We start from the raw sequence: 26,219 nt of genomic DNA on the forward strand, positions 1-26,219 counted from the left end.
AAAAGCCATTTGCATACCAGCCCTCACAACTACTGTCAGACACATGACGAATTTCAGTGCAATTATTTTCACATTATGTGGTTTACTGGGGTTCAATTATGAATGTGCTTCCTAATTCCCTGTTATGCAAGATACAGGAAGCACAGGGGTCTTTTCTTCTAAACTAAAAACACCATCTCAAAATTCTTTCATATATCATATTATCAGATATATGATTTATATTTTCTTCTATTCTGCGGGCTGTTTTCACTTTCTTGATAGTGTCCCTTGAATATGCAGTTTTTAATTTTGATGAAGTCCAATTTATATATTTTTTCATATATATTTTTTCTTTTGTTCTCATACCCAAGAAATCATTGTCTAATCCAAGGTCATAAAGATTTATTCCTATATTTTCTTCTAAGCGTTTGTTTTGGCTCTTACATTCAGGCCTATGCTCGATTTTTGAGTTAATTTCTAGTATATGGCATAAGGGTCTAACTGCCTTCTTTTGCATGTGGATATCCAATTGTTCCAGCACCACCTGTTGAAAAGACTGTCCTTTCCTCACTGAAGGGTCTTGGTGACCTTAAATTCATTTAACCATACATTTTTTTTTCTATTTTTGTACTCTCTATTCTGCTACATTGGTCAATATGTCAGACCATATGCCAGTACCACACTGCTGTTTGATTACTGTAGCTTTGTACTAAGTTTTGAAATCTGGAAGTGTGAGTCCTGAAATTTGTTCTTTTCAAGATTATTTTGGTTAGTCAGGGGACCCCTGAGATTCCACAGGAATATCAGAATGGCTTTTTCTATTTCTACAAAAAATGCCACTGGGACTATCATAGGATCTGCACTGAATCTGTAGATCACTCTGCGTGGTATTGCCATCTTAACAATAGTAAGTCTTCTAATCCATGAACATGGGATGTTACCATTTACTTAGGTCTTCAATTTCTTCCAGCAATATTTTGTAGTTTTCAGTGTATAAGTCTTTCATCTCTTTGGTTAAATTTATTCCTAAGTATTTTATTCTTTTTGATGTTAATGTAAATGAAATTGTTTTCTTAATATCTTTTTTGAATTGTTCATTGCTAGGGTATTGAAATGCAACTGATTTTTTGTTTTGTTTTGCATCTTGCAACTTTTGTGAATTCATTTATTAATTCTAATAGTTATTTTTTGTGGAATCTTTAGGGTTTTATACATATAAGATCATATAATCTGTGAACAGAGATAATTTCACTTCCTCCTTTTCAATTTAGATGCCTTTTATTTCTTTTTCTTAACTAATTGCTCCAACTAGAACTTCCAATGCTATGTTGAACAGAAATGGCAAAAGCAAGCGTCCTTGTCTTGCTCCTCATCTTAGAAGAAAAGATATTTTAAAATACTTTTTCATTATACAGATAATATGCTCATTAATTAAAAATTTGAAAAGAAACAAAAATAGAATAGAGAAGGTTTAAAAAAATTATCTAAAGTCCCACCATCTAAACCTAACTACAGCAAACATTTTAGTACTTTTCTTCCAGTCTTTTTTGCCTAATCATTCATTGACTTGTCTTTTTTAGGCACTGGAAAATCGCATTTATTTTTACAGTTCCATATCTTGCTTCTAAAATTTCCTGCTAGCATCTGCCATGTTGTTGCACACTATCTGTAAACAAATGCCAGACTCAAAAGGGTACAGAATGTATAATGTCCACTTATGTAACATTTTAGAAAACATTAACTATCAACAGTGGTTCCCTGAAGCCAGAAAAAGAGGGAAAGATGAGCTGCAAAAGGGCATCATAAAACTTTTTTGGGGTGATAAAAGTCTTCTGTATTTTGATTGTGATGGTGGTTTCATGAGTGTATACATCTGTCAAAACGTTAAATGGATACTTAATTATATTTAAAGTATATTTCAACAAATTATCAGCCAAAAATTTAAAATTCCTTTAAGTGGTCAAATTGGGCAGACTTTTCCTTTAAGCTATGCTAGAAAGTCTTCCTGACTCTGGAGGTTTAATGAAGATTCATCTTTATATTCTTCATTCTATGTGTGAAATTTAAAAATATTTAATTTTAATCAGAAGTTTGTTGTGATTTTTGATATGACTACTCCATTTCTCCTATAAATTAGCTAACTTATAGTCCCTGCACTTAAATGATTCATCCGTTCTCCTGTGATGACAGAAGACTCTAATCTAATATTAAAACTTTCATCTATAAGGACATCCATCTTGTCTTACTGATCTGGCCACATTTCTGAACAACCTTTAAGGCAGTAAGTTCTATGTGAGAGAAAGAATTCTTTCAAGAATTATTCACAGAATTCATTTTCTGACCATCTGATGAAACCCCCTTACTGAGTCTGTGTCCTAGCTCCCAAACAAGCTGGTTTTGAGGCTGTGATTAAGCATCATACTGAGGGATGAGCTGTGCTCTGGTCAGAGGGTACAGGCTAGAGGAAACTCATAACTCCCCTCTTACCCCCAAAATAAAGGAGAAGTGTTGATGTAGACTGGTGAAGTTAAAAGATGATTCTGGGGATGGAACTTTCATACAGCTGAAGGTTAAGTCTACATGACAGGGAAGGATTAAGCCCTCATGGGGACAGTTAGCCATTTCTCTCCCTCTCTGGCTCACTTATAGTTCTTTCCCATGTTAATGAGTAGAGCCCCACCGATATCATAGGAAGCAGCTTCTTTACAGATCTTAAGTGGGTGAACTTTGCGTCCCTGGGCAGGAGACCATCTGTCAGGGGTCATTGTAGGCCTTCTTCAACCTACTTTTTGATCCTCATTGGGATAAATTAATGGCCTAGGGGTAACTCTCCTAACCCAGAAACCCTTTCTAGCTAAGCCCTTCACAGAGCAGCGAAGGTTGAAAAGGCTCAGAGCACTGAGAGTGGACAGTTCTCTCTATGACCTCTCTCCTTACCTGCCCCAAAAGGCAGTACTGACTCCTGACATCCTGCCCCATGGTGGTGGAGCAGGGACAGGGAGTATGAGTACCTTTCTGAACACTAAAGCCATGAACTGGTAAAACACCTACCCCATCATAGAACAAAATGGAATTCACGTGATCCTTGGAAATGACGATACTTCCGAGATGATGGTGAGTAAACAGAAGGCCTCTACAGAAGAAATATACTTTCCCTGGAAAGAAGAGAGAGTTGGTCAGAGATGGAGGGCTAGATCCTGGGGGCCAAATTCCGTAGATACCAGAGCAGGCCAGTGTGGTAACTGGAGACCAGTAGCATTTAAGTTATATGATGTTTATGCTGAGCCCTGTGCTCTGGGGAAACTCATGTATGCTCCTGGAGCCTCAGAGAGAAAAAGCATCAAATACAGTCCTTGCATAAGAATTAGAAAAAACAAATGAGTAAGTTATCAGCTGATGGGAAGAGGCAAAATTCACATTCACATATGGGTGTCTTCCAGGAAAACACACTAAAAAAGACTGAGTTTTTCTGCTCCATTACTGAGTTTATAGGTGTTCCTTTCTCCTAATGTGAGAGAAGCTGGCTCAGCTCTAAAGGGATCACATCTCTCACTTAAAAGTCCAAGAAGGAGCATTAGGTCTCAGCTGAAGGGCTAGTAAAGGAAGCCTAAGGGTTCTTCTGTCCAGCAAAGGAACATTTGAGTTAGGCAATAACTGGGTTCCATAGACACTGGAGGCCTGTGGTTCTGTAGTTCACAAAAGCAAAATTGGTGGATATGGTCATTGGATATGGGTTCCTCAGGACAAGGATTCAGGTCTAAGGAGAGTTGCTACATAAATAAGCTCAGTATGGGCCCTAGGGGCAGACCACAGAAAGATGGACAGCTAAGACGACAAGGATTAAGGCTGGACCTGGGCTTGCTTTGGAGACCCAGATGAAGCACCCAGAACACCCATAAGACCCCTAAGTGAAGCTGCTTTCTAGAGTTGGCTTGGACTCAAGGCACAGGCTTGGGAACACTGTCATTTTTATCTTATTTTTGACAAGAGGGACTGATTCTTTGAGCTGTAGCTTTAGGAAGGTAGCCTCAAAGCTCTGGAGGTTATAATGAAAAGAAGAGCAAGTTTTGAAGGCATTCTGAGGAGGTGGAGTTTCAGAGGGCAGAGAGAGGCCTGGTATGTATGCTTGTGTATGTGTGTTAATGGGGGTGAGGGGAAGTGCAGGAGATGGATGCAGCTTTTAGGTAAAAAAGGAAGGTTTGGAGTCTGTAAATGAAGATACAGATGATCAGCCAGAGGGACGTAATGCCAACTTTACCATCTGGGGGCAGCAGCAGGCAGAGACCAGTCAGCCCAATTCAAAGCATCCAGGTTTAAGCCCTGTGAGACCCTCATCTCTAACAAGTAAAACTTGGCCTTGAGTAGTGGCTACTTACGCCCCAGCCTCCTCCTGTACCAAAGCCAAGGTTCCTCCCTGCTGATCCATTGCTGGCACAATTCCCTTAAGAGACACAGCACCCCTACCCCGCTTTCCTTCACTGCTCATGTCTACTTGCCCTCCTAATCATGCCCCAACATTCCAAACAGCTTCTGAATGTCCCCATGCTCTTCTCTTCCAAAGCCAACACTCTTATTCCTTCTGAGGGGTCAGGGAATAGTCCATGCCACATTCTGGCCTCAATCCCAAATGCAGAGCAGTAAAGCAGCACCCACAACATCTTAACTTTTGGAATCTTTAGTTTCACAATGTACTCTCTGACTACAGCACCTCATCATCCTTTTAGCTACCTCATTCCCAAAACTTCACCCTCTGATGTCACTGAGCCTTCGAAGCCTCATTTCCTACTATTGCTCAGAAATTTCTGACTTTCCTCTCATCCACATCCAGGGCAGAAGCCCTGGGACAGGATCTATTTTTAATCTGTTTTGTCAGGAGAAGAAATGGAAGCAGACTTTACTCAGTATTTACTAAGTACCAAGCATGTCATATACATTATAGTTTTCCATCTTCACAACAATTATAAGAGGAAATATTCTTCTTCTTATAGAGCTGATGGGAAAACTCAAGTTTAGACTTCCCCAAAAGGCACAGAACTACTTGATGGTGGAGCCAGGTAAAGAACACAGGTTTGCCAAGGCACTGTACCATGCTGGGACCCTTTGGTTCTCTTACTCCTCTTCCCTTCACTTTTGCTCTCCCTTAAACCCAAGTGTGGCTAATCTGACAATGAGCCATCTCTGCTTCCTCAGCCTTCACAAGCCCACAGTGCTGCCCAGCAGTCCTCCCACTGCTGTCTCCCAACCCTTTCCACCTACTCCCCTAGGGCCCAGCCAAGATCTTCAACATTCTCCCACCACCACAAACATCAATTCTGGCCACGAGATGACTCTTATCTACTGTTTACAGAGACAAGAGAGTCAGTAGGTGTCAGGAGGCAGAAACTGCTCCCCTACCTAATGCTACGTATTTGTACCCTTCCAGGTCCTGGGCTCACCTTCCACCTGTGTACCTCTAAATAAGAAGTTTCTCAGAAACAAGTCCAATACCATTCAAAGGCCTCCTGGAAAAACCTCAAATCCTCCCAAAGCTTCCAGGGAAGAGCACTGATCTAAGAGTTGGCACATTCCAAATACTCACTGGGAAAATAGGGAAAGAAGTAGACCAAAAGGTCATCTCCAGTACTTTCTCTCCCTCTAGACTCTGAAGCCTCAAAACAAAATGGAAAAGAGAAAGATAGAAATTCACTAGGCAGTGCTAGAAAAACACTCACTGTGGGGCCTGGCCCAGGGCAGGGACTCAGTAAACAAGAACTGGTTTAGTACTGGTGCAGCTACCCCTCAGTCTGGCTCTGGAGGCAATAACTCTGTTATTATTCTCAGAGCACACATGAGATAAGTGAAGTGTCTCCCTGGGTGCTCCAGTGCCAGTGCCTTGGCCACTTAGATCCTGATAACACTTCTGGTATCCGCTCTGGATTCACGACTGTCCGAGTATGGTCTGAAGGGACACGTCTTTTCAGGGGTTTCTTAGTGACTTGGATAGCCAACTTCTGATGAGATCTCCCTTGCTCCTTGTCTCATCCTTGGTCCCCTTAGTGGATGAGCTCTGTTATTCCCTCTCCATTCTGCGAGTCTAAAAACCCAAGGTGAGAAGACATTCCCCTTCACTACTCAAGAAGCAGCAGGAAACTGCAACATAGGTCTGTCTTTGAATGACCTCTACATCCCCAGGAGTCCAACAGGAGGAGGACAAGCCTTCGGGGCAAAAAAGACACCAAGTATCAATGAAGAATTTGGCTTTTCCTCCTTCAGACAACAGGCCATACAAATAAAAATCCTCTAATGGTCCAATCTGTTTGAAGAGGGAACATTTATCACTGCTCGGGAAATATTATGATGTAATGGCTGGATAATTTTCACTCTGTGTGAGAGTATGTGAAATGTATACAGTGGTTTAAAGAAACAACAACAACAAAACCCAGACTCCTGTCCTTCTGTGACTTGTTTACTTCTCTCAACATCCTATCCCTGTCATCCAGCCTATAGGTACAGTAATATGCAGCTCTATAACTCATTTATGTCAGTGCTGCAGAGAACCTTCCTTTTACAGTGTCCCTCAACAGCTTCAGGTGAGCACAAGGGAACACATGACAGGGTGCAGAATGAAGGCAGCAGACAGCAGGTGACCACTACCTAGGCCTTCCTATCATGGGAAGCTGAAATTCAGCTTGGCCACCAGAGTCCTCAGGATGTATCGACTGCCCCGTGTTGTCAATGGGACCAGCATCCCTGTTGCTCACTGCTAAATAATCTCTGCCCAGTGGAAGAAAACACTCTGGAATCTATAAAGCACTACACGAAGAATGAAGGAGCTGCCTGAGTGCAAACCATCCCCTGAGGCCTGTAGGAAAACAGTAAATATATGGTTAATTTACAGTCAGCAAAGGAAATTCAAAGAAGAAAGGAGTCTTTTCAACAAATGCTGCTGGAAAAACTAGATAATCCTATGTAAAACAAAGAAAATCAACCCATATCTTGCACTGGACTTTCTACCCATTCCCACCAGCCACAGTGGAAAATCTCCTACTTCATAGGGATGTCAGGTAGAGTATTCAGAAGGATTTGCCTCAGCAGTCAAGTAAAATTAGCCCTAAATTAAATGCTGCTCTGCTTTCTACCTAACAAAGCTTAAAAGCAAGGCCCAGATGATAGGATTAGCAGAAAAACATATTAAAACAATTATTATAACTGTAGTCATATCTTCAAGAAGCTAGAAGAACTATGTTAACTTGGGACATGAAAGATGTAAAACAGATCTAAATCAACCTTCTAGAGATAAAAAATGTAATGTCTAAAAATAAAAATACACTGGATGAGGTAAATGACACTAGATAACTGTTGAGAGCTTAGCTAAGCTACTCCATAGTGCTGCTGCCTTGGCATCCTTTCTGTTTGGCCAAGGGCCGGCAGGTGCCTAAACTGACAGTAGCCGCCTTTATGTAAGCACATGTCCTAGACAATAGCCCACAGAGCCATAAGCAAATTACGTTCCTGATATGACTTCCCCAACAGCCTTGTGATCAAAAGTCTCCACAGACCCCTAGTGCCTTCCCCTGTGAATCCCTTAGAGAAGACCCCTGTGGAACTCAGCAAAACCCCACTCCTTTTGTTTTGAATTGACCATTTTGATCTTAGTCTAGGAATCCCAAAGCACTGCTCTCACGGACCCTAATATAGGCATGTGTCCCAGGTCCTGCACCCTACCTTGCCTTCCCTGTGTGACCCCTCAAGGTATGCTGTATACATCCTCCAGGACCTGTGAGTATTAAATTCTTCTATTTCAATTTCTTTCCATGGTCTTCTGTTGAACTTGTCACCCTGTGTTCCACTTAACAAATATTAATTTAACAAACATAACAATATGATAGTTAGCAAATTAGAATACATAGAAATAAAAACTATGAAAAATAAAACAAAAAGAGAAAATAATTGTACAGAGCATCAGGAAGCTGTGGGACAATTTCGGGCAGCCAAATAAAAGGACCTGGAGTCTAGACTAAAAAAATAGTGGCCAAAAATTTTCCAAATTTGAGAAAACTATAAATTCATTGATCAAAAAGCTAAAAGAATCCCAAGTACAAGCAACATGAAGAAAACCACAGCATTTAAACCGCATCACATAAAAATCGAATTGCTTAAAATCTGTGCTAGAAAGAAAGAAAATCTGGAGTGGAATAAACAAAACTTTGTGCAGAAAGGAACAAAGATAAAGATGGCAGTAGATTTCTGCTTAGAAACAATGCAAGCTAGAATACAGCAGAGTGGAGCGACATCTTTAAAGCACCAAAAGAAAGAAGCTGTCAACCTAAAATTCCTTACCGAGTGAAAATATCTTTCAAAGTCCTGAGGGGTGGGACTTCTGAAAAGGCTGTGAGGACTTTGGCAAATCATCTCCCAGGGAAACAGCAACAAAACTGGACTAATTGTTAAAGATAACTATTCAAAAGCTAGGAAATGGACAAAGGTTATACAACAAAACTGAGAAGAAATTTGAGAAATTCTACTAACGTTTGATAGGAATAGTGGACATCTGTGGTATTTTAGCATGAGGCTATTCCCATGATCTATAATCCCACAGAGCTCTGTGGTCTTATGAGGGAGAAGAGCAGGCCTCCTGGAGGCGCTGACTTTATTTGGGCAAAGTACAGAAAATCCTATACCTAGGGATGTCAAAAATGATAGCAATCAAAGTGGCAAACATTCAGGGAAAGCCAACATACCAACTAGCCAGAGATTTTCAATGCCTATTGGTGTAACTAGCCAGAAATGTAACAGGAAAATCATCTGACCAAGACAAAAGATGGCAACTGTGTTTTTACATGCTGTTAAAAAGAAACAACAAACCTAAAATGGAGTCACTTTTGCTACACCACATCACCATACCAAAACTTAGTAATCTAATTGCAGTGTCAGCCTCTCCCAGAAGAATTTTAAACCAGTCTGGAATTTCTGATCAACATTAGTGAGGTAATCTGCCTTCTGCTAAGGGAAGGTGTCTTTGCCTGAAATAATCCACTCTTTTAACTTTAGTCTCACCTTCTTTCTGCCTTAACAATCTTCCATTTTGTACAACTCATCACAGTTGCTGGATGGGATGCTGCCCAATTCATGAATCACTTAATAAAGCCAATTAGATCTTTAAATTTACTCAGCTGAATTTTGTTCCTTAACAATACATCAAGAAAGATACTTGTAAGGCATCTTCCTGGTGCCATGTACACCAGGAGACACGTACAAGAGTTCATGACAGTGCTGTCTCCGAGAGCAAAAAACTATAAACAACCCAAATGTTTATTAAGTGTCAAAAGGATAAATAGCACATTTTCATATAAAAGAATCCTATGGAGCCATGAAAGTGAATGAACAATAGAGCTACATACAACAATCTGAATAAGTCTTAGGAGGGATAAAAGCAAGTCCCAGAAGAACACAGAGTATGTCTCTATTTGTATTACACTAAAAAATAAGACACTGTTTAGGGAGGCAGGCGTATATGGTAAAACTCTAAAGTGGGCTCCTGAGGATTAGGTACTGGGCAGCCTTCATGACCAAGGTCAGCAGGGTAGGGATGAGAAGGGCACATGAAGGACATGAATGAACAGGAACTGTACAACAAGTCTCATTGATAGAAGTCACTAACTGGGAAGGAAAAAGGTTCCAGAGCTGGAAGCATTTCAAGAGAAGAGAATTACCAGTCTTCTTACCTACATATAGTTTGTTGGGCCATCTTTGAACTGAAAATCAGAAGACCTGGACTACCCTCCAGATGCTACCATTAACTTGCACTATAGACCTCAGGCAAGTTTTTACCTTCTATGGAGCTAGGATATAAAGACTGATCAAAATAATACATGTTGAAGAGCTCATTTTTAAATGCCTTCAGAGGATGGGAACAGATAAATTTCAAACTCAATAGTCTCAAGTAGAGGCAGATTCACCAAGACACTAAAGCTTTAGGACCTCCACCTGCCTAAGCCCTCTTTGAAGGCCCTGAGAAGAGCCTTAATCATTTTGTGTTATTTTTCCTTAAGAGAGCTCCAAGTGGCATAAACTTCAAGTCCCACAAAATTTATCTGAGTCTCAAAGTGGTAAATTGTTTAATACACAGCCAAAGGAGATTCCTGTTTAAATTCTCTGCTCCTACTGAATTTTCCTGCCTCATAAAACCATCTACTAATTCAAACTACATTTCTCTCAGGAACTAAGAAAGTCTGAAAAATCTAAGCTCTCAAGAATGTGACTAACAAGGCTTCAGAAATCCTTGGCTGTGCACTTTGCTCAGTAGAGGTTGAGGAATTTGTACATTAAGTCACAATTCTTCCTTCACAAAATGACTACATTCAACAGGGAAAGAAAAGTTCTATATTCAATAGGACTCATCAGAAAATATTATTTTGAGGAAACCAAAAAGGAGCACGAATCTCCATGGAGTCCATGCAAGACCTTGGAACGATGACTCCTTTTTATCTTCTAAGTCCCCCCTTTTTGAATCTGCATGTCTGTCACTGTTATCCTATGCTAGTCCCATCTTGTGTGTTGGGGGGGCTGGGCCAGGTAACTTGTCTCTTTAGTTTCACAAGTCCACACATGGAGAGGAATTTTGTTCAGGAACAATACAGCGGATTATCGTTCAGAGCTTCATCAACACCTGATTGCGATGATCTTGATGATGAGACTTTTGATTTTTGATCTGATGAGATTTAGGACTTTGAACAGTTACCATTATGGGATGAAGCCCCTGAGAGGGGGTGACTAGTAGTTTGTACATGGGAGAGACATGAATTGTGGGGGCCAGGGGAGAAGCTGTGGTTGGCAGAAATTTAAGATGGCCCCAATAATCTTCTTCCCTGATGTTACTCCTGTGTTCGTGTAACCTTATAGGGCAAGAGAAAAATTATCTGAGTAGGCCTTCTCTAATCACAGAAGCCTTTTGTAAGCAGGGTTTTCTCTGGCTGGTAGCAGAAGAAGAATTTGGAGAAATTAGAAGTATGCAAGAGATTCAACAACGCAAGGGAAGCGTTCTGTTGCTGAGATGGAGGGAGTCAAAGGGCACAGATCACTGGGAGGCAGCGCTAAGAGTGCTCCTGGATCACAGCCCGTAAAAAAGCAGGAACCTCACTCCTATAACTCGAAAAAACTGGAGTCTGCCAATAATCTGGATGAGCCTGGTCTGGCTGATGCCTTGACTTTGGTCTTATGAGATCCTAAAGATGAATCCAGTCAAGTCCTGCTTGGACTTCTGACCTTTAGAACTGTGAGATAATATGTGTTGTTTTAAGCTACCAAAGTTGTGGTAATTTGTTATACAACAATAGAAAACTCATCCAGATTTTGTTCACAGATTCTATTTCTGGACATATTGTTGCTCTAGCCCATTCAGAGAGCAATTCTGAGGCAGCAACAAGAGGACCAGGTGCAGTTCTGGGGCTAGCCCTTCCTTGCACGGGTTTCCTCACCTGAAAAATGAGTGGATCAAAGGAGAAAAATTATAAGAAAACAATTCTACATCAAGTCTTTTCAAATATCAGACATATTATTTTAATCACAACACTCAAGCAAAAGAGGGACCCAGACACAGCTCACCTTCCTCAGGCCAGGACTGTAGATTGCTGGAATAAAGATATGCACCTTCTCCTCCTGTTAGAAAAGTGCCCAGGAAACACTCATCCTCCTTGAAGAAAAAAAAAAAAAAACAGAAGAGATGATTTACAGCATAAATAATCAGAGAATCAAACGTCCTTTCCCTGTTTGTGTATCTACAAAAGCTGCTGAGTCAGGCTCAGATATACCTTACTTCTTCTACCGCCTTTGGCACTTGACTTGTGCTGAGAAAAAGAATATAAGGTTCTCTCTGACAATCAAAGCCTGCAATGTTTGTTCATGTCCCTGTGGATTGATATTTACTGGAGGCAGCTCTCCATGGCCTAAAGCTTTGACTTCTCGGCTCTGTCTACGCCAGTATGAGACCTGCTTTTACTAGTACTGGGAGATCACATACGCATGCATACATGCACTCACACACACTCAAAAGGTCTAAATGGCAGAAAGAATACTTCTAATTGTGTACCCCATCATTGGTTATTTCTAGAGCTCTGCGGGGAAGGGGAAGAATGCAAACAGGAATTGAGACAAAGAGGTACAGATCCTTTAGATTAGCCTTAGGATGAGATATTATCTTTATAAATTGTTTCATTTTGACATGACATTAAGAATAAGAAGGTTGCTTACCTTCACTGTTTGCTGTGTTTTCTCAGACAATTTTACTTCATTATCTTCTACCTGTGTCCAAAAGGAGTACAGATTTTCAGTTACCATTTTAAAGGCAAAACTCGGCTAGGTGTCGCTCCTGCCACCACCTCTGTGTTCAAATATTTCCAGGAGACTGGGCAGTCTCTCTACCAAATCCAGTCTCTCAGGTCCTGACAGCTGGTAGAGTTAGCTGCTGGTCATCAAGGCTCAGAGTCCAAGGCTATGATGGGCTCTCTCATTGGGACCTGAGGTCCAACTAAATGAGCCTGTTGATATGTGGAGAGAATGTGTTAGTCTCCACTTACATTTCACTTCAGAGAAAAACAACTATTTTTAGAGACAAAAGAGAGAAAATATATTAAAATATTTTGGTGTGCTCTCATTTAAACATGTTCATATTAGAGGATAACTCTTGCTCTTCCCTACCCACGTCAGAATTGTAGAAACAGAATATAAACAGCTTCTAAAATGACCCGACTCACTGCTGTCCTAATTTCTGCGTCCCAAGGCATCAGAGTTTCAGACCAAGTCCCAGCAATGAAGATGGGAACTTTCTATACACAGACAGACACTGCTATACAAACTCAGCAGCAACCATTTTGACCAGGGAAGGAAGCCACGTGATCCATTTTTCTCTATCTGTGTGACCTTGGACAGGTTGGCTGATTTCTAAGTCTCAGTCTCCTCACCTGTAAAATGAGGGTCTTAATTTCTTCCTTTCACAATTTAACAGAAACTCAGATAACTAGGTTCCTTTCTTTAAGAACTTTTCCAAGATTATGAGAGAGTTAAAGAAACTAGATTCATTTGTATAAAGAGAAAGGGCTGAGATAAAAACTTCCATTCCTGAACAGTAGCTAGTTCAGAATCTGACATCCCACCAGGGACCCAATGAAGAGGCTCTTCCTCAAATGCCCTCCCCAATCTCCCCATGTTTACATTCACTTCATGTGATGAATGACACTAACCAGCCAGGAGCAGAATCTGGGTATGGCGGCTGTCAGGACTATGGAGCTGGTTTCTGTGGTAACAGTGCCATCTGTAGGAAGACCACAGACATGTAGGTTACTGCCTACCACCTGAGCCACCTGGCAGGCACCAGATGGCTAAAGCCCTTCCCCTTCTCAGAAGACAGAGCTCCTCTTATTAGTACAGAGTTTGACGCCCTTCAGAAAATGAAAACTGCCTCATCTGGAGACAGGGAATCTATTATTTTTTACAACTAACAGAAACATACATTTAAATGAAGAATCCTAAGAATTAGTCCTTTTTATCTGCAGTTTTAATTTTTATCAGGGTAGTATAGGTGACCATTAAAAATCAAACAAAAGATTATAAGGCTGTTCCTACCAGCACTGGATATTATTTTCTAGACTTTTTTTGCCAACATACAGGGTAAAAAAATGGATCTAATTATTGTTTCAAATTGCTTCTTCTTGATTAGTAATAAGGCTGTACATATTCTTATATCTGCATATGTGAAGATTATATGACATATATATATATATATATATATATATATATAAAAAGCTGTTTTGTTTTCCATTTCTATGAACTGCTTGTTTATATTTATATTTTTTACCCATTTACCATTGGGTAGCTTGTCTTTTTCCTACTAATTTGTAAGAGCTCTTCATAAATTAGACTATATATCCTTTATTTATCAGAAGTGTTCTAATATTTTCACACGTTCACTGCTGATCTTTTGACTTAGTTTACGGTTTATTTTGCCAAAAAAAAAAAAAAATTCAAGCTTTGCTTTCTAAAGACCATATATACTTACCCTTTTCTCTAACCAAGATCTGAGATGTTAAAAATGATTCTGAGAAGACCACGGATCCTAAGCACCCCCTTCCTCCCAGCAAGTCAGGAATGTCATAGACGGTCATACAAGCCTGTATCAAATTAGAAAACAGAATTAGACCAGTTGTCAGTCTTAAACCTTTGGGGAGAGAGCCATAAGAAACAGATTACAAAATACTGCTTTAAGGTGCATTTCAAAAGAATACTGGAGAGTTTGTAAAAAAAATTCAGGTTATCCTGAAATACACCTCAGAGCTAAGAGATGACTTCAGGATCACACAAGCTTCCCAGCAATTAGTTCTTGATTAGAGACACGCAATTCCCTCTAACTGCTTATCATTCCTAAGAGGCAACATGACAGCCTTCCTTCTTAACCGTGACTAGTCCCAAGCCTCTTAGAGTTCAAAGTGTTTCTTCTAGGCGTCTGTACACTCATATACTCTTCGCATCCCAGCATGTCCACAGTCTGACCTACTCTTTGGTGTGGGCTCAAGTTCTGAACAAGTCAGGAAAGGCGGTCATTCGTTTGGTACGTGTGTCTTCATGGATATTTTGGGGTACATGTCAACACTTGCAAGTGCTACTTTTAGGACTAAGAAAATTAAGAGAAAGCTCTTTAAGCTTTAAGGGAAAGACAAAAACTAGACGCTTCGGTAGGTTAGAAAAAAAATCGGAGCAACTCAGAAAGAGCTCCTGATGGCTGGTAAAAAAAGCCCTAATTTATCACTCAAAACTTGTGAAAATGGAATAAATCCAGAAGGAGTCTAGTAGAAATGCAGAAAATGGTAAGAGCCAGAGCCAGGGTCTGGGATGACTATGATGATTTGGGTATAGGAAGCACGATGAGTCCTCTCAAGTCCTGTCCCCTGCCAGCCTGACATGGCTGAATGGTCAGTGCAGAGCTCCTGAAACTAGAGTCCATTTTCTCATATTGTTGTGCTAGCCAGGGACCCCAGTTCTACCCTTAGGACAGAGACAAAAGACCTAGGGCTCCTGGAAGAGTGGCTAAATCACAGTAAAAGCTAAAATCCTAATAGTCCATGTTGTCATGATAAAGGGTACAAAAGTGACATGTGGGATTTTATATTTTAATTAATTTTCTAATTAAGCTTGACAACTGGAAGGATTATCTAAATCTGTTTTAAAGAACTGTGAACATCTAAAGACACAGAACCTTCCTAGGCTACATAGTCCCTCTTAAGTGACAGTGGAAACCCCACTTCTTTGGTTCCCAGGTCAATCAGGAAGATAAATCCTGTGGGTTTAATATCTGGCATTTGGTATAAGGAAGGGTAGAGAGAACATTAAAAAGAATACATGTAGCATTTATTAGACACTTGCTATGTACTTCCCAACATGTGACATGGGGAGAGAAAATATATAAATTATGATCCCTATCTTTAGGAAACCTTATAATGTATAGTTGGAGAGAAAGAGCCTTCATATACAAAAGTCATTATATGATACATTAGTACAGAATTACGCTCTGATTTATGTAATACAAACTATAAGTATTACAGGAATACAGTTCTTGCTGGGAGAAATCAATAACAAAGCTGGGAGGAGGAGGCAGGACTTCCTCTCTGCCCAGAAGAGAGGACAAGATTTGGACAGAAAGCACAAACTTTCTATTTCTTCTTTCCAATTTTATTAGCTGCCACTGAAGGCATGCTTAACACAATAGTATCGGTCCTCTGGACTCCTAATTACCTACTTCTGTGGAAAGCACCTTCCAGAGCATTGTATAAGAGCCTAAGGAGAGAAGTCAGGGAGTTTAAAGTCTAGCAAGGAGATCAAGTGTTATCGCCTAAATTTCAGAAGGCATTTCCCAGCACCTTGATAATATCATCAAAAAGTTTCAATTAGTTCTAAAAGAATATCAACACAAAATGCTGACAGATACAGGGAGCAGGTAGATACATTATAAACACAGAAATAACAACTTTAAAAAATTACTCTCTGTATGTGATAACACTATTGCTTTTTCACCGGTGATGGTGGCGGGCCTGCATTTGCATCGAGTCATCCACAGCTGCCCACCTAGTTCCCAGTGACCAAAAGCTCACTGGAATTAAGGCTTAGGCAGTACCCAAAGAATAGACTACAGGTACAAGATATAACTTGTACCTATACATACTGCAACCAGAATCTTGGCTGAATGTCCACCGTCCTCTCATGCATTGCTTGCCAATATTCTTCATGTCAGGATGTACTGGAGCAACTGGTATAGAAAATCTAGCTCTCCCAGGCCATGCCAACCCACCCAGGGACCAAAGTATCTCTAAACGATTCCTCTGGCCCATCAATGTCCCCCCAGTGCATGGGTGAGAAAGTTTTGCTCTGACTACCCCACTTCCCTGGAGACTCAGGCCCCTGGTTTTTTTGTTTTTGTTTATTTTCACAGGCTCCTGTTAAGGGCATTAACACAGGCCTTGGAACCCTTAGAAACCACTAAAACTTGTTGGTCTATGTTGAAGAAGGCATGTCCTCAGCTCCCATTTTCCAGAGGTCAGAGAAATCTCAGCCACTTGGAAGAAGCCTTCCTAACCTTAGGAAGAGAGGTCTCTCCCTAGCCCCCAGTAAGACTCTGGACCCAGGGGGGCCTAGGCATGGGAGTGTGGGTATTTTGGGCCTGGCACCCTCAGAAAGCATGGGCCCCACCACTGCTGCTGCTAGAACAGTTCTGAAAATAGACCAGTTTCCTCAGGTACGGAATGGGCTGCCCACGGCCCCCACCTCACTCCTACCTCACCCCTTACAGATGTTCCTTTATAGGCCATCTCCTGCCAGCTGACCTGTAAGAGCTGTGCTTACCGTCTTCACAAAGTATAGGCTGTCTTCACTGTCCAGAGGCACGATTCTAGAAAAGGAAAGAGATGAGACAGACATTTATTGCATTTACAATGTTCATTTTTTCAACTTGGCAGCAACCCACAGACCTGGATTTCTCTCAGGGGTTTTCAAAATATTGGGTTGCATGTATGCAGAATTAGCACATAGGCTACTTGGAGAGAATTGGGTCTGTGCCTGTGCCCTGCCCCCATCCCTTGGTCTTTCATTGGGAAGCACTCAGGGAACAGGGTCTCAGCTAAGCAGAGCCAGCCCCATGCCCAGTCTCGGAGTGATGCCACTGCCAGGTGTGGAAATGTGAGACCACCCGCCTCAGCAGTTACAAAGTAGCCTTTCTTCTCTTTTTGCTTCTAAAACTTGCCCAAATGAGGCTGTACCACATACATATACTTACCTTCCCTGATTATTCACAGCATGTATATGAAAAGTCATCTTGGAGCTGTAGACACAAAACAAAACCAAAGTTAGTTTGCTCTTGCTGGGCTGGCGCCCTGCCCAGACACTTGCTGCTGCACTACACCTGTGCTGAGCCCTCACAGAACACTTGCCAAGTGTGGGGCCACCGTCTGACTCGTCATGGCCCTGCCTCTGTACAGATTCACGGGGCTGTCTTGATTCTTGGACAGAGCAGGAGAGAACAGTGTGACAGGAGTGTTGCCCACCACTGACTAGCAATGACCCTCTACTGGCCTGGGGACTCCTACCCCAGAGCCCTGACATTCTGTCCTGATCTTCCTCCTCTTTCATTAGCTTTCGGTCAAATTGCCATCCCTGCTTGAGGTCCAAGCGGAAGCCAGGTCCTGTGTTCCACTCGGGAGATGATTTGTTAACCTGACACAGTTTGCGAGTACTCAGTGAAGTGATCTTGTAGAGAGAAGGGAGTTGTACTCTAGGTGGAAGACTGGCCCTAGGAGATTCTCTCCCATTGCCTGGTGTTCTCTCTTGGTTCCTTCCTCCAGCTGGAGTGGTACTCCCAGGCTTAAGAGGCGGAGGATTGGCAGCCTGCCCTGGAAAGGGTGAGTGACCTAAGCAAGGAAGGCCCTGAGGAAAGGAGGAATAGCATGACTATGCCATAAGCCATGCTAATGGTAAAAGAGAAGACCCCAATGAAATAGCGGCTAATATTTACATGCCCAATCACTCTATGAGGTGGAAAGATGAGGAAACAGATGCACAGAGAGCTCCCTATCTTGCCCAAGGTCACACAGCTGGAAAGTAAAGGAGTTTCCCCAAACTTAGGTGACCAGGGAAAGACAACCGAAGTCAGTGCAAAACCTCCCTCCCTTCCCATGGTCGGGGCTACACGATCCAGAAGACTCAGAGGAAAGGAGACCTGAAGTAAGCCTGAAACCTTGCACCAAAGACATCCGGCACTTTCCTCCACACCTAGAGCTGCAGAAATAGAATTCTTGTTAGATCAGTTGATTGACTTATCTTTCTAAATACTCCCTCTCATCACCAAGGGCTGTAGATGGAAGAAAATGTGAGGCATGGAGCCAAGGCACCAGAGAGCATATCCCAGAAGTGCTCTTAAAGAAACTCCCCAATACTGATGTCTTTTGTCTCCTTTGCTAACAGTGGTCCCCAAATGCGATAGGGGGTTACGTGAATGAGGTTCATGAAGGTTTAGCCGTGAAAAAAGACCACATAGAGAATCACCGTGATGTGTGATGGAAAGACTGCCAGGAAGCGAATATCTAGTGTCTAGACCCTGAGACATAGCTAGGCTCAGGGTTTCTATCATCTGAGAGGCAGATAAAACCCAGGGCAAGTCTCTTCTAAGCAGTGACTGTCTTCACATGCCCAGGACCCCTAACTCTAACTAACCTCACCACTCATGTTCTCAGCTTCACCTTTCTAACCTCTGAACTGGGTTTGTCAAGTCTCCAACAGTTCCTGTATTGATCTGCCTCCCGTTCCAGTATCAGGACATGTGTCTGACTCTCATCTGGCTCCTCCATCTTTGGCTCCTTGTCCTATCAAAGCTCTGATCATGAATGATTCTCTTATACATCCCATTATTTCACCGGAACATTTTTCAAAGGGAAATGGAATATCAAATACAAGGGCAAAAAGGGTCTTTAAAAAACAAACATTAAAAAAAATACCTGATAGAAAATATGAGCCATTGCTTACCGTAGGGCTGCCTTAAACTGCAGTAACTCAAAGGAATCTAACCCAGAGCCCAGGGTCTGCTCAGCTACCTCCTTGGCCTGTAAAACCAATAACAAACCAGCAACGATTAGCTTTCACAAGTGAAAGTGCACACATCACCTATAGCAAGAGCCTGTCTAACATTTTTGCCAGGAGAACACTGTGCCCCTCCCCTCCACATGACTACTTTGTATACATCAAAAGATTAAAGTGAAAACATTGTGTTAAGGGGAACAGGCGCCTGCTTTCTTCAGGCTGGGTTCACAGGAAACACTTCCTTAGGCAGGTGATCTGCACATGATCTGTAGGCAGCAGGGATGGTACCACTGTGAGGTTTGGAAATGTGCTTCCTCCTCCCCTCTTCCCTGGCCCTGGGGGAGGGGATTATTGCCCTCAGTTTCTGCCCAATGCTAAGAATATTCTAATACCTAGAGTTTACAAAAGATCAGTTAAAAAACAAAGATGTGAGAACTGAGGTCGGAACCGAACCCAAGTCAGTACCAGGAATTCAAGTTCAGTGAGGAGGGGAGATGACAAGGAGCTGGTGACTAGGCTACAGTCTCTCTGATATCTACATCATACACAACCTTTCCAATGTCAAATGGCTTCCTTCAGGAAAGGTCCTATTGGCATTGGGAGGCATCAAGCCGACTCTTCTCATCTCCTTACTGGGTCAGATATAGGAATCCAACTCAGCAGGGCAGGTTAACCGCAAAACAGCAAGGAAGATAAAGGTCAGAGGACGAGAACACAGATGCTTGTCTAGGAAAGGCAAGTCAGATGTTCTAATCTTTAGTTGTGTTTTTTTTCCCCCTTCTAAACACTGAATTATCGGAAATCAAACTATGTAGCTCAAAACAACCTTACCTAATTTTATTAAAATTCACAGTAGAATAATCTGTATTTTTATTTTTTTTAACCTTTAAAAGCCTTTAAAAATTAAACTATTAGGTAAAATAATATGCTACAGAATGATTTTTCTATAGCATCACCAGATATCTACAAAGAAGTGTCGATTAGTTGTCATTCATAAGACAAGAGGAGCTCAGTCCCAGGCAACACAGGCAGCAAAAGCTCAGCACTCTAAAGGCATCTCTGTCTGGTGCCAGCTCCACTGATGCCCAGCCTCACAAAACTGAGTGCTACAAGGTATCCCCACCCCCCAAAAAACAAAACCAAAAAAAAAAAACCCCACCCAGATAGATAGTTTTACATTAAAACACATTCTAAGAAAAAAAGGGACATGGTATTAAATTACCTTTGTTAGATTGGAAGTTTTAGCATAACATGCAATACTGGCCAAAACAGCCTCAATAACAGCAGCATATATCTGGGACAAGAGCCTACTTTAAAAATAGAAAATAAGGGTTAACTACAGCATCACAAGGTTTCATCAAAAGCTGCATGCACAAAAATGACATTCCTTACAAAACTGATTTTTTAAACAGAATGAGAAAAGTGCAAAAAATGGAACTCATTGATTTCTAAACCTTTTAAAAGCCATGTGCCCCATCTGCTTTATACTTTTCTCCATTAAACCATAAGAAAAGTCAGCTCTTCTTAATTCTGCTCAAAAGACCAACCCTTCCTATTTGTGATCCAACAGAAGAAAACTATGTGGGCTCCCTGACCCTTCCATGTGCTGGACTCGAGGAACCAGAATCCCTTTAGTGTCTTGATACAGACTTGCTGCTTCTCCAAAGACCAACTTCCCCCTTCCCGCTAAAGGTTGGCTGATGCTAGATCCTCAGGGTGGAGCACCTTAGGGGATAGAAGAGATGACTCAGGGGATGAGATGGCCCCACTTTCTAAGCGCTTATCTGATTTAGAGCGTAGAGAATGCCTCTGAGGCTTCCCTCTCAAAGCAGCACCTCCCCCCCGCCCCCAATTTGCTCTTTCTGGCTTCTTGCTTCCCAAAGTTATGCTATATAAGAATGTTCTTTTTTTGTTTGTTTTCTTTTTTCTTTTTTTTAACTAAGTTCTAAAGAGTTCTTTATTGAAGGATTTCTCATACTTTAATGCATGGTGACTCCAAAACAAGGGACAAAAAAGAAGTGTTTGACTGCAGAACCCTTTTCAGGGCTTCCTCTTGGGAGAATGTTCTTTTATCTTTACCAGAATAGGACTGCCACCAAAGTCCCTGGAAAATTCAAGTCTGGTTCCCTTTAGGGCAGGCTTTCTCAATCTCAGCATTTTGGGTCAGATAATTCTTTGTTGTGGGATCCGTGCCATGTATTCATACAATGTTTAGCAGCATCCCTGACTTCTATCCATTGAAAGCCAGTAGTACCCCAGTTGTCACAGCCAATGTCTCCACACGTTGCCAAACATCTCTGGGGGTCCAGGAGGGGACAACTGGTAGGAATGGTGCAGTAAAATTGCCCTTGGTTGAGAACTACTGCTTTAGAATAATTATAGGGAGAGGGGGCTCATCTACAAGGCCCTGAAAGGCAAGAGAGGTGCCTGGCAAGAAGCTAATAAAGTCTCACCTAAGAATGTGTATTTTTAAGCCTAGGAGTCTTGTAACAGGTAAAAGAAGGTGACAGGAGTTTGAAAGCAGGATGGAACACAGAAATTATCTGGTCTAAACCTCTCTCTTACAGAAGAAGCAAGTAGGCCCTTCTGGACTTCCAGCCTTAGAATAAGTTGTCCAAGGCTACAAAACTTCATCAGACTAAAACTCAGGGCTGCTCTCAGCCTGGTGCTTTTCTACTGGGCCACATCACATTAATGCCTTCAATTTCCTCCTTGGCTCCCTCACCATGCCTCCACATTGTAGGTTAATATTTTTTTTGAGTTGCATAGAAGAAAAAGGGACAGAAAAAGTACACACAACCAAATGACAGCTCCAAGGATCAACAAACTCTGAAGATTGTTGGCCAGGCGATGGCAGAGGGGTATACCCTGGTAGGAAAGAGCCAGGCAGGGACACCGCCAATGAACTTAGCCAATTCCAGGTAAAACCAGAATCCTCTACATCTTGACACTAAGAATGAAGCTTAATAGAGGCCAAACTCGAAGATACATAAAGATGCCCTTCCTCCCTCTACCGCCCAACAAGCTTGATTCAAACATCACTCAGTAGCAACACCAGTCAGGCCTCACCTCTGCTTCTCCTCCATAGGGCTTCAGACAAGAGCTCAATACAAAGCCACCTGGCTACTGACTCATAACATGGCCTGGACAGGAGGTCTGAGATCCATGACAAGGGAAGGGCCTATTCTGCGCCTGGATGGCACTGTGTTGCCTTCACTGGGACACACCATTATGCCTGAGTTCCACCAGCTCTGTGATTCAGAAAATCCTGATGTGGGCCCCAGCACCCCTTAATACCAGTCCCTAAAGCTGGGCACTGGTGGATTTCATTTAGGTGAAATGTTTGAGGGCCCGAATGAGGACCCACAACACTGGCAAAGCACAGCTGGCATGGAAGCACAAGCAGGTACAAGACAAGACTATATACACACACCAACATTTGAGAATGTGGTTGACTTGTTGATATAGTGAGGAAAACCCACAGAAAAAATTACATATACACTATAATTACAACTACACAAAACGTAAATGTATCATTAGAAAATAAAACAGGAAGATATGCATTCAGATACTACTGCATAATGCCAAAAAGAGGAGGAATTATGGATGATCTTATTTTCTTTTCTCTCTTTTCCAAGTTTTCTGTAGTGTGATTATATTACTTTATAAGAGGAAGGAGACACCAGAGATCTCTCTCTTTCCTGAAGACACAGTGATCTGCACCTCAAGGACAGAGGGCTCACAAGGAACTAACCCTGCTAGCACCTTGATCTTGGACTTCCAGCCTCCGAAATTGTGAGAAAATGAAGTTTTGCTGTTTAAGTCACCCAATCTGTGATATTTTGTTGTGGCAGCCAAAGCAGACCAACACAAGCACTAGTGAGTTTATTTCCTGTCTTTGGTTTCCTCTGTGTAGGAGATGTCAACACTAGGACCTTCCTATGGGTACACAGTCTGAGTTCAGATCCTAATTCTGTCCTATAAGCCTGAATGTCAAATCCAGAGGAAATACCCTTCAGACCAGAAGGTGTTACACAAAGATTCTCCCAATGGGTTTCAGGATGTTTTATTTTTAGGAAAGCCCCCAATAAAAAATGTACCATGCAGAAAACACATTAAGAAGAGTTATGCCACTTAAATGCATGGATGTGCAGGCAGGAAGTCTCTCGAGTTCTGGAGAGAGCAGCAGATGGTAAAGCTGGCAGGGTCTCCAGCCTGGACTCCCAGCTTATAGACAGGGGCCGGGTACCTCCTGGAAAACTAGAGTTCTGCTCACCTAAACTAGATATCCTGCCCACTGCTGATCTCAGAAGGAGGTACACAGAATAGCCACAACTTCTGAGAAATTCAACTTTGAAAAAGGAAAAAAACAGAAATGAAGACTTACATTTGTTCAGTTTTCTTGGGCAGCTTGTTATCATCACCTGTGAAAGAAGACCTAATAAGAATGTGACAAGATCACAGGAGATGCAGATACTTCATAAGGAAGCTATAATTTCTTAATTTAATTCAAAAGAGATGTCAAGAACTACATTTTCTTTCAAGTTAAATATTGTATAAGCACAAATGACAATGAAACCTAGCTTCTCTCAGTATCCTCTTGAACCTTCCCTGATGTTGAATTTGACAACCCATTTGGCATCACCTCTAAATCCCAGAGACACATAATCTGGAATGTTTTGCTTTAGTTTAAATTTTTTTAAAATAGGAGTATAAATAAGCAGGCTCAGTTATCTGACCCAAGTCATGTTTCTTTCAGGCTCATATCACAACATCCAGGAGAAAACCTGGTTTCTAATATACTGTGGAGCAGTGCTGAGATATTCATTCTTTTAGAGGTTCTTCTTCATGTCTCTTTGGATCTCTGCAGCTTCTAATTACCCCATGGGCAGCCTCCATCAGCCTTTCTGGACAGCCCTGCAGCATGTACCCCTTACTCCTGTGAATGTTCCCAGTTCACAGGTAACTTCCTGCCATGGCCTTTCTTCACTTTTATCACAAAAAGGGTTGTGCAGAAACCTGGCTGAGTCATCCGAACTCCCATCACAGCCCACACCTCCTGTTATCTCCAACTAGGACTAATTCATCTTTGCCTTCCTTCTGACGCTGAGCATACGGTCTAACACATGGTTAGACCTGATATATGTTGAGCCAATAGTTTTTCCTCCTGAAATATATCCTGTGAGAAATGTATTAAGCACGTCAACCTTCCACATGCAATCAGAAGCAGCTGGAAGCCTATAAATTGAGCATCATGAGCTTCTGAGCAAAGTAGTAAATCAAGAGTCCACTTCTAGATCATGAGAGAAATTATTCATTAAGTTAATGACAACTTACAAGGACTTACCCAAGTAAGGAACGTGAGTAGCTCCAAAAAAGTATGTTCTTGAACAACCAAGGGGTCCTTTTGGTGAGACACACTGTACTACCTGGATGTCAGAAAAAAATAAAAACAAAAAAGGAGTGGGGAGTTAGGAGTGTATTGCTGGAGAAATAAAAAGTGTATTAGTTAATGGAGATCAATTTTACCTTACCAAGAATTGATTTATTATTTTTTAAAAGACATAGGGGAAAAAAGTACCTTTAACAGTTATTATTCCAAAGGTAACTTGTGTGCTTGTGTGAGTGCATGTGTGTTCGTAACCATGGTTACATTACAAGGTTGCTACTGGGCACTTAGTCAACCCAGAATGAGAATGAATTCAGAATTTAGCAGAAAAAGAAGGGAAAATGTGCTTAGACTTTGACTGTCATTAATACTGTCCAAAACTTTCACAATGGGGACTTTGGCTGACATGACAGGCAGACGTGTGGGGCAGCTACAAATTCAGGAAAAGAGGGTGCCACCTGGGTCCACACCTTCCTTTGTATTTCATCTCCATACACAGGGCTTGCAGAAGAGAAAATAAGTTTTCTAGATTAGAAAATTCTTCTTCTTCCTTCTTGTTTAAGTGTCCATTTATATAGAGGTGGAATGGTGTCCTTTTCTCTTTTGAAAATCCAAAATCTCATCGGGGTTCCTAGGAGACCTGTGCTACCACAAGAACTAAACTCCCTACTTCGAATCGAAGTATACAATTCAGTGGTGTACTAGTTTTATCATTGTGTTCTTCTGTCCTTCTTAATGTTCCAAGATTACTCCTTTATCACTTCCTCTCTATTTCGACCAAACATCCTTTAGTCATTCTTTTAGGCAGGTCTGCTGGCAACAAATCCTTATTTTTTCTTCATCTGAGATCACTGATAAAGTTTTCTAGGTTGACAGTTCTCTTTCAGCACTTGAAAAATGTTGTGCCACTTCCTTCTGGCTTCCATGATTTCTGATGAGAAATTCATTTCCATTTGAATTTTCCCCTGTAGATGAGGTGTCATTTCTCTCTGGAAGCGTTCAAGATTTTTTTTTTTTTTTGGTCTGTACTTTTCATAAGTTTGACCCTGATGTGTAGTGGTGTGGATATCTCAGGATTTAATCCTGTTTTGAGTTTACTAAGCTTATATTTGCAGGTTACACAGTGGTTTTTTGTTTGATTCTTTACTCTCTTTTCCATTCTGCTGTTAAGTCTATTCATCGAGTTTTAAATTTTGATTATATTTTTTGGTTCTAAAATTTTCATTTGGTGGTTCTTCATATCTTCCATTTCTTTGCTGAAACTTGCCATTTCAATATTTATTTTGAAAGCATTTGTAATTGCTTGTTGAAGCATTTTATGATGGCTGTTCTAAATCCTGTCTGTTAACGCTCACATCTGTGTTATCTCAGTGTTGGGATCTGATATTTGTCTCTTCTCATTCAGTTTGAGATCTCTAGTGATTTTTCAATTGAAACCTGGACATTAGTAGTTTCCATAGAATTTGCAACATATGTTTATAACTAATCTAAGTCCACCTTCAAATTATGCAGGATAATTATAGAATATCAAGTCCACCTTCAAATTATACAATATCACTTTATATTGTAGTACAGGTACCAAAGTATCTGTACTATGGTACAGATGGTATCACAGTAGTATTATTTTCTGCCTCCTATCCTTAATGAAATTGCTGTCATTCATTCCACTAATCTATATACTATATTCACCTAATATACTGTTATAATTATTAGTTCTTTTAGATTAAGAATAAGAAAAATAAAAGATGTTATTTACCTT

At 41.2% G+C, this 26,219-nt stretch overlaps 1 protein-coding gene across 5 annotated transcripts in view; it reads right to left on the minus strand.

Moving 5' to 3' along the window:
• CUNH20orf194 (chromosome unknown C20orf194 homolog) overlaps positions 1–26,219 on the minus strand; it is a 117,526-nt gene that overhangs the window by 41,370 nt on the left and 49,937 nt on the right. For 4 of the 5 annotated variants that reach the window (XM_036229599.1, XM_016140640.2, XM_036229600.1 and 1 more), the window contains exons 11-21: positions 24,419–24,500; positions 23,459–23,495; positions 20,294–20,381; positions 19,018–19,094; positions 17,276–17,320; positions 16,846–16,891; positions 14,012–14,123; positions 13,197–13,267; positions 12,208–12,258; positions 11,563–11,650; positions 3,031–3,134 (exon numbers count right to left, since the gene is read on the minus strand). In XM_036229599.1, coding sequence (XP_036085492.1) covers positions 3,031–3,134; positions 11,563–11,650; positions 12,208–12,258; positions 13,197–13,267; positions 14,012–14,123; positions 16,846–16,891; positions 17,276–17,320; positions 19,018–19,094; positions 20,294–20,381; positions 23,459–23,495; positions 24,419–24,500 — 801 coding nt within the window. The remainder of the gene's footprint in view (positions 1–3,030; positions 3,135–11,562; positions 11,651–12,207; positions 12,259–13,196; positions 13,268–14,011; positions 14,124–16,845; positions 16,892–17,275; positions 17,321–19,017; positions 19,095–20,293; positions 20,382–23,458; positions 23,496–24,418; positions 24,501–26,219) is intronic. The other variant, XM_016140721.2, reaches the window with a different exon arrangement.

This window comes from Rousettus aegyptiacus, unplaced genomic scaffold (assembly GCF_014176215.1).
Source record: "Rousettus aegyptiacus isolate mRouAeg1 unplaced genomic scaffold, mRouAeg1.p scaffold_m13_p_12, whole genome shotgun sequence".
In the NCBI taxonomy this organism is placed as follows: domain Eukaryota; kingdom Metazoa; phylum Chordata; class Mammalia; order Chiroptera; family Pteropodidae; genus Rousettus; species Rousettus aegyptiacus.